Source organism: Elaeis guineensis, chromosome 12 (assembly GCF_000442705.2).
Source record: "Elaeis guineensis isolate ETL-2024a chromosome 12, EG11, whole genome shotgun sequence".
NCBI lineage: Eukaryota > Viridiplantae > Streptophyta > Magnoliopsida > Arecales > Arecaceae > Elaeis > Elaeis guineensis.
The window spans coordinates 49,717,635-49,738,535 of record NC_026004.2 but is presented as its reverse complement, the minus strand read 5'-3'; the positions used below and the strand labels follow the sequence as shown (position 1 = coordinate 49,738,535).

Genomic DNA, 20,901 nt, shown 5'->3' with positions numbered 1-20,901 from the left:
TTTTCAAAATTACTATTTTACAATAAAAAATATTAATTAATCTAATTAATTAATATATATTAACCCTACATAAGGATCTAAATATGATATATATAGCATACATTTAAATTTAAAATTTCGAATTCTCTACGGTAAATATTTTACTGTTATGTGTTCAGAACACATTACCTACGTGCAGGTAGTCGATCGCTATAGTCTGATTATCATCGAGAAGATTTGATCATTGCAATACAGCCATACAGTATGTCTGACCTTCGTGGATCGTCCACACGAAGCTCCCGATCTGATCGGCTCCTCACGAATGCTAGTTTGTCGCAGAACCCTTTCGATGACCGATGCTAATCGAACTCCTTTGATCTTGATCTGTCGACTCCTCGGATGCTCTGGATCATCAACAGATGTTCTTGAGAGGTTGATGAAGCTCTTCCTGAAATCTAATGGGCTCACGACACTCGTAGCTCACCTTCTCACTTTCCGAATCCTAGGTAGAAACCTTAGGGTACTCACGAAAACTCTGCGCCCACTTTATTTTTCTTTTTTTTTTTTCTTTCAGAAGTTTTTGAACTTCCAACTCACGCACAAGGCTTCCTCACGCCCACTATTCTCTCTCAGAAAAATTCTACGCACGCCCCACCTTCTCTTCTCTTTTAAAACAGTGCAAGACACGTCTTATCCGTGTGAGAGGATAAAGATAGGTGGTTGCTCACTTGAATTCAAATCGAATTTAAATTCAAATACAAACCAACCCATCCTTATCCACTCTGGACGAGAGAAGAGAGGAGGTGTGGGTTCTTTGTGCGTGGAGAATTTACACGAGAAACTCTTTCTCGTGTAGATTAAATGGCACACAGGATAAGGTGGGTGGCGCATGGATTAGTTGCCCATTCAAATTCAAGCATCCTTTGAATTTGAATGGCCAACAAACCAATCTTTATCCAGATAATTGGCGCACAAGGGAGGGCGTGGGAAGGCTTCTGCATGGGAGAAAATTCATGAGAAATTATTTCTTGTGAATTCAAATGGGCGCAGATAAGTGAGGTGGCGCAGGGAGATAGGTCAAAGTGGTTTCAACCTAATTGAGCCAACCTAATCAAAATAGGTTAGGCACAATTAGACTAAGTTAAACCCAACTTAATTAGGCTTAATTAAGCTCAATAAAATTCTAATCAAATCAGAAATTGACTAAGCCCAATTTCTGATCAGATCAAGGACCAAACCACTTCGTCGATTAGGTCAACTCTTAACCTAATCGGGTCAAACCCAACTGAATCCAATTCAATTGGACTTGATCCAAAAATAATACCAATCAAAAAGTAATTAGTGATCAAATCACTAATTAAACCTCTCATAAATACTGAGTCCAAATTCGATGGGCAATCGGGCATCAGAGTCCATTGATATGAAACTCTGATCAAAAAATCCCAAATCAGTGGGACTCTTGACCCCGGTACCTAAAATGTGTGGAACTCATGATTAGATAATCTTGATTCTTGATCACAGAGTTTCAGACACGTAGGACTCAAAGTCCACAAGCATTAGGACTCTTCATTAGCCATCAGATCAGATGGGAACCTCTAATGTGTGTGACCCTGCAGGTTCGAATCTAAGCCGGTAGCACAGGAACCAATTCCTTTACTAATCGAAGTGACCATCTAGTAATGGTACCCGATATTCGGATAGGTCGAATAGTCGCAATCGCAACACTCAGAACCTACGTGAATATGGTTATTGTATAATTCATCCTTTTGACCCCTGTGTTTAGGACGACTCAAGGTTAAACTGTCAACCCTGATTAGATCATCCGAATTGTGCTCAACTCAAACAGTCCTGTGACTTCTCACTAGGACTGCCCTGGCCAAGGTTTTGTTAAATTGAAATACGACTGTACACAGCTCTTGAACTGGAGTGGTCAATCCCATCTTGACACACGCACCGACAAGTCAAGTACTTGACTACACCCAGCAGCCTTCCGTTACTGAATTAGAAATTCAGGTAGTCCAGTGCCTAAGTGCAGTGAGTTGCTTGCCAGTCACCGTGGCGGTCTCAGATCGGAGGGACAGTTATACCCATATCCCATCGGAGCAAATCTTGACAGCAGAAAAAGCTCCGGAGTCGGTCACGTTCAGTGCAGATGTACCCTTACATCTCACTTGTATGCCATACCAGTGTCTCCACACTTTTTGGTTAAGAGGACAACCAACCTATATGGCACACAATGATCTATACTTGATAAACGTTGTTGTCCTTGATAACAATGTATCATTTGGTCGCGAACATGTTTAAGAACTAAATGACAAATCCTCTTTTGTCGAGTCTAAATAGTCTTAAGGACTTCACCACAATACAGGAGTTCATTAGAAGATGAAACAATTTGTGATGAAAAATGTCAAAATAACTTTTATTCATTTATAATTCATATACTAATACAAGAAAGAGCACAATTGTCAACAGGCTGATGATTGGCTTTGGGACACTATTCCCAACACTCCACTGTCGGACGACCTCCTGCGGATTCCTCATGAAACTGGATCTCTCCGGCGGACAATTTTCAGAAGAGCTTCCATATCAGGCAAATCCCAAACGGACTTCTCTGGCAATCAGACTTCTACCAGACTTCACCAACAGAAAGTTTTCGTCCGAGCTTCTACAGCAGATGACTCCCGCCTGTAGCATCAGCGTCCAAGACATCCGACAACAGTAGACTCATCAACAACCTCGGAAACATCTAAGCTTCTCCTGGATTGCTGAGACAGAGAACCATTCCACTCCATCAGACGTCCCGATCGAGCTTCAACCGTCAGGCCCGAACTCTCTGGCAAGTCACGATAATGGCCACTACCCTACTCCACTCTCTGTAATGGATTCCACGTGGCTCCACCACTCTCTGACAAGTCGCGACAACGGACACCACTCCACTCTCATAACAGACTCCACGTGGTCCTGAACGGCCTCTTGACGCCACTACTCTCCGTAACAAACTCTGTGTGGCCCTGAATGGCTCACTACCAGGCAGTTACAGACGTCGCTGTCAATCAGTTATGCTCTCCGTCTATAAAAAGGGATTCCAGATACGTTCTTCTCTAAGCTCAAAATTCTATCTCGAAACTCTGCTAAAATTTCATTTGAGTGCTCCATTTCTGTTGAGGCAGAGTACTGACTTGAGCGTTGGAGGGTCTTGTCGGAGCACCCCCAACTCCGATTTAGACTTTCCTTGCAGGTTTCGGCGGCGGACGCGATCTCCTCGACTTCAGCTTTTCCGACGTCGGTGAAATTCTGCACCAACATTCACTAAGCTAGCAAGTTCAAAAAAAAAAAAAAATAATAATAATAATAAAAGACCGTGCCCCTGAAATCAAACATTGGCCGTCAAACAAAGCAGTCTCACGTATCGCTTGCGCTCCCGTTTGTTTGATGGCCGTCCCGTTAAAAGAAACCCCAAATATCTTAGAGCATTATTTTTTCCAAAACAGAAACTGATAAATAAGTTGGGACAACCTTCGTATCCCGCAATCTTAAATATATAAAGAATTCGTGTTTTTTTTAAATACTTAAAGACCTCTGACCCCGGCGTCATTCGCCAAGGCAACGATCCGAAGAAGCTGATGGCGACTCGGATCCGCCGTTGACCCCTCGCAGTGTGATCAAAGTCGGTCGGTCCTTCGGGGCGGCCAAGACGATCCGGCAGCCAGCCTTGGCAGGTTAACGCAGAAATCACGGCCGATGCCAAAGGAGGCGCCCGGGACCTTCACGGCCTATCCGATCATTGTACCCCGGCACGGACGGTCGCGATCAAGTCGTAGTCCTCTCTCTCCTAAACTTCCCAGATAAAAAGGGAAACGCGGGCCGCGTAAAGTTTTTGGGACTGACGCGGAGGTTCCGTGGGAGGTCGAAGCTTCCTCGTTCTCCTCCTCGTAACGCTGTTGGCCGTTCCCAACTGCCCTCGCCCTTATCCTCTCTTGTGCAGAAAATTTTAATCTTGGTATTTGGTCTATCGTCACCAGAGATGGAGGAGGCAAGAGGAGGCAAGGTCATCGTAGATATCGACGATGGAAACCCCAAAGAAGATGGAGAACAGGAGGAGGCAGGAGGAGGGGGCGACGCCGTCGGATATATCGAGAATGCAAACCCTAAAGAAGATGGAGAACGGGCAAGAAGAATGCTTAGCTTCGGCAACACTTACAAGATCCCAAAACGCCAGCCAACGGTGTGTTTTACATCTCAATATTTTTCTTATCAACTTTCTTGGAGCGAAGTATGATGTTGATGGAAAATTTTGCAGAATTTTACGTGGATGCAAACGCTGCTACTGAGCTATCAATCGCTTGGTGTGGTGTACGGCGATATCGGAACTTCTCCTCTCTACGTTTTCTCTTCCATCACCTTGCCGAACCCGGAGGAGAAGGACGTACTCGGTATATTGAGTTTGATCTTTTGGACTTTGACGATGATGGGTTTAATCAAGTACGTACTGATAGTCCTGCATGCTGATGATCATGGAGAAGGTAAGACGCTGACATTAACCTAAAAATCGTATTTCCTTTTTACTCATTTATCACTGCTGTTTGTGTATTATATTTGGTTTTATTTTTAATTTTTGCGTGCTTGTGTTTCTTTTGGGTATTATTTTTATTTTCCAGTGAGGAACAGAAATAGAAGATTATTTGTATATTTTGAATCAGGTTTTCTTTTGAAAACAAAAATTGCGTGCTTTTAAAAGTGTTTTTTTGGGTATTTTTCTTTTCTGGTAAGGAATAGAAATAGAAGATTATGATGAATTACCTGTCATGTTTCCTATCGCACTGAACGAAACTGAAAATAATCATTAAAAAAAGGCAAAGAGTTATGACATCATTTACATCCCTCTTCTTTTGAAGAATTATACTTACCATTGCATAGGGCTTCGGCTAAAAAGATTCATGGAATTGAATGACAAATCTTTTCAGCCGAAGCCCACTGCAACGGTAAGCTTTCACAACAATATAGGATGGTCGTCATGCATAACGACAATTTTTTTTTTTTTTTTTGATGCAAAGAGTTAGGGAAGACCTAACTCATGTAGCATTATATTAGCTTAGATAGAAGTCTACAATACTTATTTATAAATATGAAGTAATATGAGAAGAAAGGTATTGATTTCCCATCAAGCATCTACTCGCTGATAGGGATTAGGTTACCAAAATGCATAACGACAATTAAAGTAATTAACATTTGTAGTCAACTAACATGGCATTAGAAAATATATTCAAAATCGGCTTTTACATACTGAGGTTAGATTCCTTAATCCAACACTTACAGTCGAGAGAAAGGAGATTTTTATTGGGAGAAAAAAGAATCATATTTCACCAAAGTGCATGTTGGGGTAAGTCAATCGATCCCCGACTCAAGTCAACCAACGTCCAACATCCGACTCAACAAAGATCAATCGACCGAACATACAACTCCGACATGCATCGACTGACACCGACTCATAGTCGGCGAACTGATTGACACTCGGCTACTACCGACCAACAGCAGAACAATCTCTGCATATTAGAACTACTAGCCGATGGTCATTCAGATGTTCTATCGACATACCAAGATAACCAACATATAGTCGGTCAATCTGCTCAACGTACTGTAACCGTCATGAATGGTTATCAACTACGTGTCTCAGCAATTACTGAAAATTAACAACCTACTAATTCTACAATTATGGTCCGATAATTTAGCACCATAAAAAGCGAGACTATGTGCTCGACGGTTACATCAGATTCATCTATAAAAAGAGAATAAGAGAACAGTACTGGTAAGACACTTCTGATCAGAGCTCTACTACACTCGATACTCAAATTTACTACTGTTCATCAATTTTCATTCTGATTTAAGTATTGGAGGGTCTCCGTCAGATACAACTTTGATTTGTGAGGACGCTATTTTGTAGGTACTCATCACCGACGACAGACGACAGAAAATTGACCGTAACAGATTAGCGCGCCAGGTAGGGGGCAATCTGCAACCAATCATGCCAAAAATTAGAGCCCAATATTCGATCGGATCGGCGAGGCATTTTTTTTGTCGAGAAGATACTCCTCCCCCACTTCCGGTAGCAGAGCTCAGTTCTTCACGTCCTGTGATCACCACGAATGCCTAAATTGCTGCACTCGTGTAGTAGATGAATGTGCTGACGGAGGCTGTCAAAAGCCTCCAATAACAGCAAATCCAGCAGCAATAGCCACCACCGGTAGAGCAACCGATGGCACAGTCGGTGCCTTCTAGGCACAGCCGCCGTCCTCCATGATGATCACCTTCTTCCTCCTCAGAGCGACCATCTCGACACTTCCATCAAGACGGACGATCATATTCTCAGCACTCTCACCGTGCCACCCACTACTCACGACTTTCCCCCTCTTCTTCCCATCTCCACAGTGTTAGGAAGAGGAAACGACTGTGAATGCCTTCTGCTTCTCCTTCAAATTCGTTGGGAAGTTCCACCCCCGAAGTCTCTCGACAACAGCGGTTGGACGATTATGAATGCAAGTTTCAAAAAATCGAGCGCCGACTTGCCCGGCTTCAGGTGGAAGGTTAGAAATCCTTTAGCAACTACGACTTCCACACTGCCTAACCTCTCTCTCGACACATCTTGGACGAGCCGATCTCGTCTCGATTTAAGATGCCATGGGTGGAAGCATACGATGGCTCCACCGACCCAATCGACCATTTAGAGAGCTATAAAGCTCTCATGATGATTCAGGAGGCAATCGACATCCTCTTATGTATCAGCTTTCCGACAACACTTCGAAAAGCTGCTCGAGCCTGGTATTTTGGATTTCAGTCGGAAATCATTGATTCCTTCGAACAGCTCAAATATTCCTTCATGGCTCACTTCAACACTAGCTGAAGTCCACCATGAACATCCGACAGTCTCTTCTCAATCAAACAAGGAGAGACTGAAACTTTAAAAGACTTCATGGTCCGTTTCAATACAGCCACGCTTGAGGTCAGGGACCTCAACGAAGACATGGTCATATAGGCCATGAAAAAGGATTTAAGGAGGTCCAGGTTCTCTTACTCTTTAGACAAAACTCTCCTCCGGACCTATGCTGAATTTCTCGAATGCACGTTCGTGTACATCCGCATGGACGAGGCTGCTTCTGACCGATGCCAGACAGAAGGCAAAAGTTAGAAGAAGAAATAGAAGAAAGGTGGAGCTCCGATCGAATCAAGTCGGCCACCCTCTAATAAACGAGCTTCACCTCAATGACGGAGTTCGAAGCCGAACTACGGCAGGTATGACTCCTATATTCCTCTCTTTGCTCCTCATGCGTAGATTCTCATGGGGATCGAAGGAGCAGAATACCTACAACACCCCCCACCAATGAAGGCACCCTCGAGGAACCATGATCGGAGGAAGTACTGTCAGTTCTATTGTGACCATGATCACGACATCGAACAATGCATCCAGATTAGGGACGAGATAGAGGTCCTGATCCGACGAGGCTGTCTCAGAAAGTATCGAAGAGATCCACTGACTCAATCTCCTGCCGATCGATGACCTCAGCTGCAAACTGAGGAGGCTATCAATAATCAACCGACTACAGAAGTAGTCAAATGATCTCTAGATGATTGAACTAGGGGGCAACTTCTAAAGAAGAGTCAGCGAAAAGGCAACGACTCAATGATGTAATAACTTTTTTGAAAGAGGATGTTCGGAGAATTCAAACTTTCTATGATGATGCTGTTGTTGTTTTGGCAATAATAGCAAATTATGATGTAAAAAGAATTTTTTTAGATAATGGAAGTTCTACTGATGTTCTTTTTTACTCGATTTTCTCTCGAATACGACTACCGACCAATCGACTCAGAAGAGTCTTGACGCCATTGATCAATTTTACTAGGGATGTTATGACTGTGGAAGAAAAAATTTCTCTTCCCTTAATCGTGGGAATTGAACCACTATAGAGCACTATTTTTGTGACATTCATGGTTATCCGAGTTTCTTCAGCCTATAATGCCATACTCGGATGATCTAGTCTTAATGCATTGAGAGCGGTGGTCTCAACATACTATTTATTGGCCTGATTCTTGATAAGGAACGGAGTCAGAGAAATATGTGGAGACCAACAGTTAGCCCGATGCTGCTTCTTAGTCTCCACTCAAAACAATAAACCTGAAGACTTTCTATCCGTCGATAAGTTGGATCAAAGAGAGAATCAAGAGGAGGGTGAACCAGTTGAACAACTAGTTTTCATCCCATTAAAAGAAAAAAGATCTAGAAAAGATGGTTCAAATTAGATCGCGGCTGTCTGATCCGGAGTGACAGCAATTAATAAATCTACGAAGAGCAAATGCCGACATCTTCACTTGATCGGCCACCGACATGCCAGGCATCCCTCCAGATGTAATAACTCACCGACTCAATATCAATCCAAATGTCAAGCCGGTGAGATAGAAGAAATGACCTTTTACCCTCGAAAGACAGAAGATCATTGACCAAGAGGTCGACAAGCTCCTCACAGTAGGCTTCATCAGAGAAGCTACTTATCCTATCTGGCTTGCCAATGTGGTAATGGTGAGGAAGGCCAATGAAAAATGAAGAATCTGCATCGACTACATAGATTTGAATAAAGCTTGTCTAAAGGACAGCTTTTCATTATCAAAGATTGACCAACTGGTTGATACAACTTCAGACCATCGACTTTTAAGCTTCATGGATGCCTTTGTCGGATATAATCAAATTCGGATGGTGCCTGAAGATGAAGAGTACATAGCCTTCGTAATCGATTAAGGCATACACTGTTATAAAGTGATGCCTTTCTGTTTGAAAAATACTGGAGCCAATTACCAATGGCTTATCAATAAGATTTTCAAAGCACAGATCGGGCGAAACATGGAGGTATATGTGCACAACATGTTGGTGAAAAGCCTCCAAGCTTTAGAGCATGTTCGAAACCTGTAAGATGCCTTTAGCACACTTCGATGACACCAGATAAAGTTGAATCGACTAAGTATGCGTTCGGAGTGACTTTTGAGAAATTTTTTGGATTTCTTATGTCACGAGGAATAGAGGCTAATCCCGAGAAGATAAAAGTTATCATCAATATGAAGCATCGAGCTTCAAAAAGGAGATACAGCAACTTAATGGAAGAGTCGCCACACTCAGCCGATTTATTTCTAGGTTAACTGAAAGATGTTTATCTTTCTTCCAGACTTTGCGGCAAATGAAGTTCTTCTCATGGTCAGATAAATATCGACAGTCCTTCGAAGACTAGAAAAAGTATTTGGCTTCTCTATCTCTGCTCACAAAATAAAGGTCGGAGAAACATTGTATCTCTATTTGGCAACTTCGACTGAAGCGGTCAGTTCGGTGCTCGTCCAAGAAGATAAAAATCGAATCCAACGATCGATCTACTACACTAGCAAGGTGCTACATAATGCCCAAGTGAGGTATTCAAGAGCGGAGAAGATCTACGTTCTGATTATATCATCACAATGGCTTCACCCATACTTCCAGGCATACCTAATTGTGGTTTTATTGATCAATCGTTAAAGACAATCTTGCATCGACCTAATACTTCGGGTCGAATGGCAAAGTGGACAGTAAAACTTGACGAATTTGACATACAATATCGTCCATGTCCATCAATGAAGGTGCAAGTTCTAGTCGACTTCGTCGTCGAATGTATAGTATCCGACAATAAACTAGAGAATGAAACTGATGATACAATAAAGTAGACCATGACTTTCGAATCCGACCTAAAGTTAACTTGGGTGCTGCACATTGATGGAGCATCTAATGCGTAGGGCAGTGGAGCAAATCTCATTCTTACAAATTTCGAAGGAGTGGTCACTGAATTTGTCCTTCAGTTCAGCTTCAAAGCATCGAATACTCAAGCTGAATATGAAGCACTCTTAGCCGACTTGAAGATTGCTAAGGAACTTGACATCGACAGTTTGAAGGTCTTCATCGATTCACAATTAATTGCTGGATATGTCAAGGACGAATTTGAAGCCCGAGACCCAATCATGATGAAGTATCTTCAGAAGGTGAAGGATCTTATATCAACCTTGAAATACTTTGTGATCTTTCACATTCCAAGAATTGAAAATGCTCAAGCCGACATACTCTCCTGACTTGCAACTACTTCTTTCAACTCGTTGGGTCAGACATTCGTTGAATATCTCGAACAGTTGAGTATCGACAAGGTTGAGAAGGTATTACAGCTCCACTGTTGAACCAAACTGGATGGATCCGCTCGTCCAGTACTTAACAAGTGGGACTCTTCCTATGGATCCCTTAGAAGCCAAACAACTTCGATGGACGGTCTCTCAATATATTATGATGAATGGTCATCTCTATAAAAGATCATTCTTTCTTTTCTTATTAAAGTATTTGGGACCAATAGATGCCGACTATGCACTCCGAGAAGTTCACGAAGAGATTTGCGAAAATTACTTGAGGGATAAATCATTAGCCTACAAAGTCTTGCGACAAGGATATTATTGGCCCATCATAAAGAAAGATGCAGTGAGTTTGTCCGAAGGTGTGAACTATGTCAGAAATATTCGAATATCTAGCACCAATCGGTCAGTCAGCTTACACCGATTGTTGCACCATGGCCCTTTACACAGTGGAGAATTGACATACTCGATCCTTTTCTCCCGGCATCTGGTCAGAAGAAATTCATTGTGGTTACTATCGACTACTTCACCAAATGGGTAGAAGCTGAACCTCTGGCATAAATTACCGAAAGTAAGATGGAAGACTTCATTCAGAAATCAATCATATACAAATTTGGTTTACCACACACCATCATCACTGATAATGGTCGGCAATTTGACAATCAGAACTTTAAAGAGTTCTATACGAAATTTCATATTACACATAAACTCACTTCAGTCGGCCATCCACAATCAAATGGAGAGGTAAAGGTAACCAACTGAATAATTCTATATAGACTCAAGACCCGACTGAATGAAGCTAAAGGTCTCTGGGTGGAAGAACTATATCCGATTTTATGGACATACCGAACAACTCCTTGCATGCCGACAGGAGAGTCGCCATTCAATTTGGCCTACGGAAGATGATCTCGCTCAAGATTGGATTGCCATCAACAATGATCAAACAATATAGTGAGTCGAGCAATTTCGAATATCGGAGAGCTGATTTAGATCTATTTCCAGAAGTCCGATAGCAAGCTCAAGTTCGGATGGCTGCATATCAGCAAAGAGTAGTCTGGTACTATATGCAAGAGTTAAATCGAAGGTCTTTCAATCAGAATACTTGGTCCTAAGGAAAGCAGAAGTTTTGAAACCTTTGGATCAAAGAAAGCTATCTCCAAATTGAGAAGACCTTACAGAATAGCTGAAACACTCAGACCGGATGCATATTGACTGGAAATACTTAAAGAGTCGGTGATTTCCTGAACATGGAATGCCCACAATTTAAAGATGTATCATCAATAAAACCACCCATGTACATATTGTACGGAATGCAGAATTTCAGAATTTCAAAATCACAAGTCTCAGTCGACTTCCATCAATCATCGACTATATGTCGGTTTTTACCGTAAAAGCCAATTATTGACTAGACTTCAACACAGAATTTATCTCGATTTTTCACTGTAAAAATCGACATTAATTACACCGACTTTCATTGTAAAGGCCGTCGTACTGCTAGGTCTCGGTATTGAATATATTTCGGCTTTCCACTGTAAAAGTCGAGTACCGACTATATCTCGGTATTAAATATATTTTGATTTTCATTGTAAAAGCCGATCATAGTCGAAAGACTAGCATGCCGACTTAGTCCTAATTAAGCGGAACATTATGCCAATACGACCAAGGTCGGATTAAAATTATACTGATTTGGCTATGGTCAGTCGAAGGATATTCGACTTGTTATCGATTATCAAATGACATGACGTACAAATCGATTAATTATCGAACTCAGGGTATTCGACTTATTATCATTTATCCTAATTCTTAAAGTACGTTAAAAGAAACTACGCGACTAACAGGTGATTCTATAAGTTTCTATTGAACGATCGGTTCGCTGATTAATGTTCGATAGTTAAATAATTTGCATTGCAGACAAGCACAATCAGACCGAAGTCTTAACTTAGAAATTTTTTATTTATTTATTATGAAGAGGTTACACAATTGGACTGAAGTCCGATTACAAGTGTCTGCTTACAAAAAGAAAACAAAACTACATCGATCAAACTTTGTCGTCGTCTTTATCTCTTTGCTCTAGAGTACTTTGGGGATTTGGACGACTTCTGGTGGTGGTGGTGTCAGTGTTCTTCTTTCAGCCGACACTGCATCTTCTTCAGCAGCTCCATCTTTCGACCTTGGAGGAACGATGCTGCTCAAGTCGAGGTTCGAATATAATTTTTTGACCGCATCTCGGCCGTCTTCATATCTGACACAATAAGAGATGAATCCGCCTTCGAAGATCTCTTCCTTGAATTCTTCTGAATTCTTGAAGTCCTCGATTGCTCAACTTAATGCCTCCCTCGCCACTCCGCTTCCACCTTTGCCAGCTCAGCATCGGCTTGTGCCAACTCAGCATTGGCTCGTGTGTAAGATGACTCTTCTTTGGTCAGTGCCAACCTTTTAAGGCTGGCCCGATGTCATTCACGTTCAGCTTCAAGTTCAGCAATGCATTCATCTTGTTTCCATCAAAATTGATGGATGGAGTGTTTCTTGCTTTTGACCTTCGACTCAAGAGCTGAAATATTTGGATGAGCCGACTCAAGTTCGGCTCCAGAAGATTCCAAATCATCAATCAATCGGGAGATCTCCTGCTGAAGCTTGGCCTCCCGCTCAGTTGCCGACTTAAACTGTTCAAGGGCAACCATCTTCTCAGCATCGGCGACCGCCACTTTATTCATCCATGATCAACGGAAGTCACCAAATTTCTTGCCGTCGACTTTCAAAGCAGACATGTCATAGATTAACTACAAATAGAAGATGAATCGGATCAGATATATATTATAAAAAAATAAAAAAAAAGGTAAAACAACTTACCCCAACTATCATCGGGTAAAAGGATAAGAACATGTCGGTCACTATCCTTTTTCTTCGACTCTCCCAGTCAGTCGGAAGAATTATGGCGTGTAGAAGCCGCTTGGCCAATGTCGGATTGACCAGGGCCAACTCATCTCCAGGCACTACAAGGTTGAAATGGACCGTGTGGCCCTCCGATGCTGCATCGTCCGCGAAGTCATTAGAGCTTTTCTCCGATCTCTTGTCGAGGGCCCCACATTTGAAAGCGTGGGGAAACTTGAATTGGATTGTGTCAGAGAAACCTCTGCCAAAGGAGCAACTAACGCAGCTGCTGATTGCTCAGGTTCGACTGCAACCTCCACCTCGGTCTGAACCTCCTCAGTTGATGGAGCTATCGACTCTACTGTGGTAGTTCCTTCTCTCGCCACCCCATCTGTTGACGGCACAGTGAGAAGTGCTGTCAGAGCGGACAGCATCAGGACCGGCTTAGAAACTGACGGTACCTCGGGTTCCTCAGTCGATGTTGAAGCAGCAGCTTGAGCTTGTATTGAAGCGGGAGCTCGAGCTTGCATCGAAGCGGCAGCTTGACCCGACGTTGAAGCAGTAGCTGGAGCTGGCGTTGAAGCAATAGCTTGAGCCTACATCGAAACTACAACTCGACTCTTCTTCGGTGGTCGGAAAGGTCCAGCCTCAGACACTGCCCTCTTCCTGACAGCGTGTTGATGAACGTCGGCGAGCGATACTCGCACCTTCGGCTGCATGGCTGTAATCAAAACAAAAGTCAACACAATCCAAAAATAAAGGAAGAATAAAGTTGGAAATGATCGACTATACTATACCTAAGTTGGTGACCGAACTAAGGCCGACGTCATAGAGAGCCTGTTCGGTCATAAGCTCCCTCTGCGACGGGACCACAATATCCTTCAGTCGATGAAAGTTCTCCCGATCGTCGACCTCCATCTGACTGTTATCGTTGGGACCGGTTCTTGAATCGCCTCAGTGAGAAGGAAAGCCCCAGGAAAGAGAGGAAGAAGCAAAGAAGAACTAGTTCTTCCATCCATGGATGGACGATGGAAGATCGGTAATAAAAGAAAGATCTTTTTGGGAGTTGAAGAACCACCAACCCCTGGCCTTGGGATAAGGCCGGAGAATAAAAAAAGTATGAAAAAGAGAAGGACGAGATACGATCGGCAGTAACCGACACAACAGAGCAAAGCTGATTATTAGCTAGACCGAGTTCAGTGCCAGCTGAGCAGGGCAGAGACCATAGTAGTCCGAAATATTCTAGACGAACTTCAAAATCAAAAATAGAAGATCCGTCCGAAGATGTTTGACAGAAGGCCATCTGGCCCAGAGGAGGGACATTCACCCGACCATCGACACCAGGGGCAAAAAGTTGATACTGCTCTGGGATGCAATATTGCACCCAGAGCCATTCGACGTTCGGTTCTGAAAGTGAAGAACCTTCACTTCCAATCAGACGAAGAGTCGTCAGTCGGATTCTCTAACTCCGACTATTCGAGAAGAAGAACTCCTAGCTATTGAAAAGAAAGAGGCTAAAGGAGATGAAGAACGACTCGAAAAAGACAGAAGACTTAACCTGAAACTTAAAAGGAAAGACGAGGAAGGAAGAATCTTCAGATGCTGGAATGATCCTCTGACAGAGCTTCCGTAGCAAAAAGGACAAATGAAAAGTAAAAAGTTGGCTGAAAGCGATCCTATATATATAGGATCTCTCAACGGTCAGGATTGAAGCACTCAAACCAAGATCTCACCAGTTGTTAACACGTGGTGATATCTAGGCTAACCATTGATCGGACAGTTCGACGCACCTATTCCAGATTAAGCCACATCACCATTATCCGCATAAATAGCTCCGACCCAATGACATTCAGACACGTGGTAAAGATCTACTAGTCATAATCATATCATCCGGTACCGATTCGTCTTTTCGAAATGACATTTGACACTGACATCCGATACCGAACATCTTATCAGTGTGACAGTCTAATGATGATTCTGTACTCATCGAAACGACAAAGCAGCCGATGCTCATATCTCGAGAAGCTAGCAACCAAATCGGGGTTCGATATGATATGAAAAGACTCCCTTCATCCAATGTGATAAACCACATGGTGGCACACGTCGGATCACCTTAGACTTTGGGAGTGGGGGGCAACTATTGGGGTAAGTCAATTGACCCCCAACTCAAGTCAACCAACCCCCGACATCTGACTCAACAAAGGTCAACCGACCGAACATACAACTCCGACTATGCATTGACTGACACCGACTCATAGTTGGTGAACTGATTGACACTCGGCTACTACCGATCAACAGCTGAACAATCTCCGACTTGAGACCATTTTCATATCAGAACTACTAGCCGATGGTTACTCGGACATTCTATCAACATACCAAGATAACCGACATATAGTTGGCCAATCTGCTCAACATGCTGTAACCATTATGAATGGTTATCGACTACGTGTCACGGTAATTACTGAGAATTAACAACCCACTGACTCCATAATTATGATCCGATAATTTAGCACCATAAAAAGTAGGACTACGTGCTCGATGGTTACATCAGATTTATCTATAAAAGGAGGGTAAGGGAACAGTACTGGTAAGACACTTCTGGCCAGAGCTCTGCTACACTCGATACTCAAATCTACTACTATTCACTAATTTTCGCTCTGACTTAAGCATCGGAGGGCTTTGCCGGACACAACTCTGGTCTGTGAGAACGCTATTTTGCAGGTGCTCATCATCGATGATAGGCGATGGAGAATTGGCCGCAACCGTGCAAATGTTGCTATCATTTACCTGAGGGCACATGGCATCTCTCAATATTTTCTTTCTATTATCTCTTGAAACTAATACATTGGCATTGATAGTCCTTATCAAACATGTTACTGGCAGTCATGAATGCTAAAGAATATAGAGAAGGTGAATGTATACCAGTAATCTAAGAATAGCTCTTGTCCATTGTTCATTAAATATTATTTTTCTTAATTTTATGCTTCTAATTATTAATGGTACTTTTACTGAAAAAAAAACAGAGAACAATGAAAGGTGCTTCTGTTTTTCTCCCCAGTGATGCCTAATTTGCTCTAACAGTCACTATATTCTGAGCTTCTTATCTAATTATGTAAAATCATCTAGACATGAGAATAGTTGACCATGCATTACCTGGCACATGAATTTTATTATTCATGCACAATATTAGTCTTCAAAGAATCCATTTTTAAATTTATCAAGTGGAAAGTTTCTCTTGCATTATGATTTTTTTTTTTCTGATTTAAATGTTGGCCATCTCTGGTTTAGCATAAATAATCTCCTTGTTTCCAACTAGAGATGTCTTAGAAGTTTGTTTGGGAATTCTATATACATGATATTATGTAGATCTAGAGCAAATGCTTATTATCTTCATCCATTTGCATTATAATTTATGTTCATATTTGGTCAACCTTTCTCCATACTTTCTTTGCTGGATATAGGTGGCACCTTTGCTTTATATTCCTTGTTGCGCCAACATATACATTTCAAGGACAAGATGATTATGCCAAGTACAAGGTTAGATTCGGATATTAACTTGAGATATTATAGTAAAGGCAGTGGATTACAGTCTAAGGCACAGAAATTCTTGGAGAGGAACTCTAAAGCACAGATTGTGATTACCATCATAGTATTGCTTGGAACTTGTATGGTAATTGGTGATGGAGCCCTTACTCCTGCGATTTCAGGTACTTATCACTATTGATTTCATTTTTACTGTTCGTGGAGATCCTTATGTGCAAATAAGTACCAATACGTACCTCAACCAAAGCTTATGTTTGGTTAACCTCTGAAACTAAATACTACTTTAAACTCAAATTCAAACCAGCCAGAATTAGTAATTGGTGTTTGATGCCACTTGGGCTATACTTTCCATCAACCTGCTTCTGGGAATTGTACCTTTCTTATGTGCTCAAAAAATAGATGGTTAAAAGGAAAAGAAGAATGGAGCATAAATGCAAAATCAAGCATAGACAGATAGAAAGAATTCAGCTGCAAATATTATCTTGGAGTTCTTGTATGCACACACACACACACACACACACACACACACACATATATATATATACCAGAATTGTAGTAGATCCACCATGTTTTGTTTCATGAATATAAAATGAATCAGAGAAAGCCTTTGCAGCCAAGTAGGTTAGAAGGCAAGAAAATAAAAGGAGAACAAGTTTACACTCCCGCAGAAATACACAGTACACAAACAAGAAACAGTTAAGCAAGACAGCCCTAAAAGAAAATACCCTCCAAAAAGTTCCAAACGTCAAGGATGACAATAAAGCAGGACCAATAAACAGGTTATTCAGGTCCACTGGTGTTTACCTCTGCTTATTTATGGATGTTGACACCTGTAGGTACAAGTATCTATGCAGCACAAGGAAGTTAAATTACATAAGATTCTTAGCATAAGGAAATAAGAATAATAACCTTATATATTTTCATTATTGAATCATCAAACATTGGAAAATATGACACATCTATAACTAACACAACAGTTATGACTAGAACAGAGGATCTGAATTGCAAAGATTTGTAGTTCAATAAACAAGAAAGAATGGCTTGAAAGTATCATAAAATATAATATAAAAAAAAGATGAAGATTAATGATCAAAAGTTTATCCATTCTAGAGACCCATGTTAATTAAACAAATGCATAGATTTTGTAATGAAATCTTCTTGTTTACTACGTTTCAGAGCATTTTGGTGCATGTATACCGGGCACCATCTAGGTAAACTCATACAGATTGCTGTATATGAAACATAGTAGAGTCTTATCCTGAAATATTCCTGCACAATGATTTTGACAACTCTATATATGATTTAATATCTCCTCTCTTTTGCATTTGTTGAAAATACTAGGGGAAAACAAGAAAAGAAAAACGAGGGGGTTGGGGGGGGGGGGGGGGGGTAGGGGGGAGTAGTTAATTATTTACTTGGCTTTTTTGTACTTGAAGCAAGAAAACCTATGACATCATCAAAATCATAGTTTTTTTTGTCAACTTTGTGTCTTCATTATTTTGTGTAATATTTTAAGTTAAATTTCCATATAGAATGCATATAAATTCTTGTGTGCACGAGAACTTGCTTTGATAGCATTTTTCCATTGCTTGGTTATAATAATTTAATTTTTTCATCTCCTTTTACAGTTCTTTCTGCTGTCCAAGGAATCCAATCAAGATCCTCGAAGATTACACAAGGCAAGCTTTGCTCTCTCTCTCTCTCTCTCTCTCTTTGTGGGGTAGCTCATTTTCCTATTGTTGCTTTTCTTATGCCTTAATCAAATATCATATAATTCTCCGCTAAAATACTGAAGCTTGCTCCAGATGATGTTGTCATCCTCTCCGTGGTCATCCTACTCATTCTTTTCGTCTTTCAAAGATTTGGGACAAGCAAAGTTAGCTTTTCTTTCTCCCCCATCATGCTTCTTTGGTTTGGATTCACTGCATCCATTGGAGTGTACAACATCATCAAATTTTACCCATCAGTCCTCAAGGCACTCTCACCCCATTACATATACTATTACTTTGCAAAAAACCATAGAAAAGGGTGGGAGCTCTTGGGTGCAATCGCACTATGCATAACAGGTCAGTATTTGCTGCAGTTTTGTGACTAGGAAATATGTGACACGTGGAATATTTTTTTAATTATGAATTGGTAGTCAGGTGCGGAAGCTATGTTTGCAGATCTGGGTCACTTCAACAAGAATGCAATTCAGGTAAAAGTGTTAGTTTTGATCATCTTATAAACTTACATAGGGACCGCTGTATCTCCTAACTAGCCAAACCTTGATAATCTGTGTCTGCAGCTGGCTTTCTCTACCTTGGTTTATCCTGCATTGATCCTTGCCTATGCCGGTGAGGCTGCATTTTTGATCAAGAACCCTGATAAGATTAGCACCACATTCTATAGCTCTGTGCCTGAACCCATATTCTGGCCAATGTTTGTGGTGGCTACCCTTGCTGCCATTGTTGCTAGCCAGGCACTGATATCAGCAAGTTTTTCCATCATTAGGCAATCTATGGCACTTGGTTGCTTCCCACGAGTGACCATGAAACACACTTCGGACAAGTATGAAGGCCAAGTCTACTCCCCTGAAGTGAACTACTTCCTAATGATTGCTTGTATCTTAATAACAGTAGGATTCAAGGGTGGTGAAGAGATAGGAAATGCATTTGGTAAGTAGGCCTTGTCTAGCTCATTCTATTCCCTTATCCATCATTGGACATTTGCAATTCAGAAATTTCTTGTCTTTGTTACTATCATGAATATAACCAAGGAATAGTTCTAATAGCATAGAAGGGAAGGGGGGGAAAAATAATTAGACGCAAGGGAATGGAAGAAAAAAATAAAACTAAGATACTTTATTGTTTTGCTAAGGCTATAATGCTTGAACTCCCGTCTCTAACCTCTCTCTAATTTGGACATGATTTTTGTTTTATGTAGGAGTGGCGGTGATATGGGTGATGCTCATCACAACATTCCTCATGGCTGTGGTGATGTTAGTTATTTGGGAGACCAACATCTTCTTTATATCGTTATTTCTCATGGTCTTCATCACTATTGAAGGTGTATATATGACCTCCTTACTGCACAAGGTTCCACAAGGTGGGTGGGTTCCTTTTGCAAATTCTGCCTTCTTCTTGGTGATCACATTGTCCTGGACATATGGGAGGAGCAAGAAGAGCAAGTATGAAGCAGTAAAAAGATGGATCAGGTTGAATTCAATCAATTGATAGCATGCAGCACTCGGGTCCCAGGGACATGCTTCTTTTGCACTGATTTAATTCATGGAATTCCACCAATTGTGCGGCATTATGTGCAACACGTTGGCAGTCTCCGTAAAGTTATGGTGTTTGTCACGATGAGAATCCTACCAGTGAGGTCTGTCCTCCCAGAGGAACGTTTCCTCGTAGCCAAATTGGGCTCAGAAGGGGTATACAGGTGCTTAGTCCAGTACGGATATATGGACAAGCATAGTATGGAGGGTGAAGAATACATTGTATCAGTTGTTTCAGCCTTAAAAGAGATTGCTGAGAACGCCCAGGAATCTGAGATGCTAGATTCTGCACTGAACAGTGGAGCAATCTTTGTGTTGGGAAGAATCATACTCCAGACGAGTCTAAGGAGTGGCTGGTGGAGATCTTTCATCATCAATAACTTATATAGGTTCTTGCAGAAGAATTTCAGGTCTAATGTTGCCACACTCAGAATTCCCCCAGGTAAGATCTTGCAGGTAGGAATGGTGTATGAGATTTGAAGAGTTTCATGACGATTACCAAGGTATTATTCAATCAGCTGAAAACTTTGTTATAGTAAGCAGTTTGTCATTGATCTGCTATGTAGTACTAATACCTAGCATATCTGGTGTGGTGATTGAAAACTATGGAAGGAAATGTTGGATGGTTGGATTTAATATGTTTGAATCATTTTGAATGAATTAATTTTGGTTGCATAATTTTAGTTCATTCAGTTTTCTTGTAGTAATTCTAAAATAGTGGCAAATATGAGAAAGTTTGTGTCAAATGAAGTGATTTTGCTGTTTTTTTCCATGCATGAATATTCACTGTAGTTGCATTTCCTACATATATAGATGCATCAGTACGTATACATATATGTATATATTCATGGCCTATCATTTATTCCCATTTGAAAGCATTTGGGCCAAGAATTATAGTGCAACTTTCTTTCTATCAACTTATTGACCAAAATCTATGTGGATAGTAAATTACTCAACGGCATGAAAACCGAGTGCCAAGCGTTCTCATGGCCTATCATTTATTTTCATTCGAAAGCATTGGGGCCTAAATGCTCTTACAAGCATTATAGCATCTCTCTCTTAACTTGTTC

At 41.3% G+C, this 20,901-nt stretch overlaps 1 protein-coding gene across 1 annotated transcript; it reads left to right on the top strand.

The window, feature by feature from the left end:
* The first annotated feature begins 3,270 nt into the window (after nucleotides 1-3,270).
* LOC105033386 (potassium transporter 26) lies at nucleotides 3,271-20,562 on the top strand. The gene is given in 9 exon segments (XM_010908148.3): nucleotides 3,271-4,204; nucleotides 4,280-4,502; nucleotides 16,491-16,736; nucleotides 18,201-18,251; nucleotides 18,378-18,638; nucleotides 18,717-18,769; nucleotides 18,860-19,229; nucleotides 19,498-19,746; nucleotides 19,749-20,562. Coding segments are annotated over 9 exon segments (2,217 nt in total). The 5' UTR covers nucleotides 3,271-4,003; the 3' UTR covers nucleotides 20,312-20,562.
* The last annotated feature ends 339 nt before the right edge of the window (nucleotides 20,563-20,901 follow it).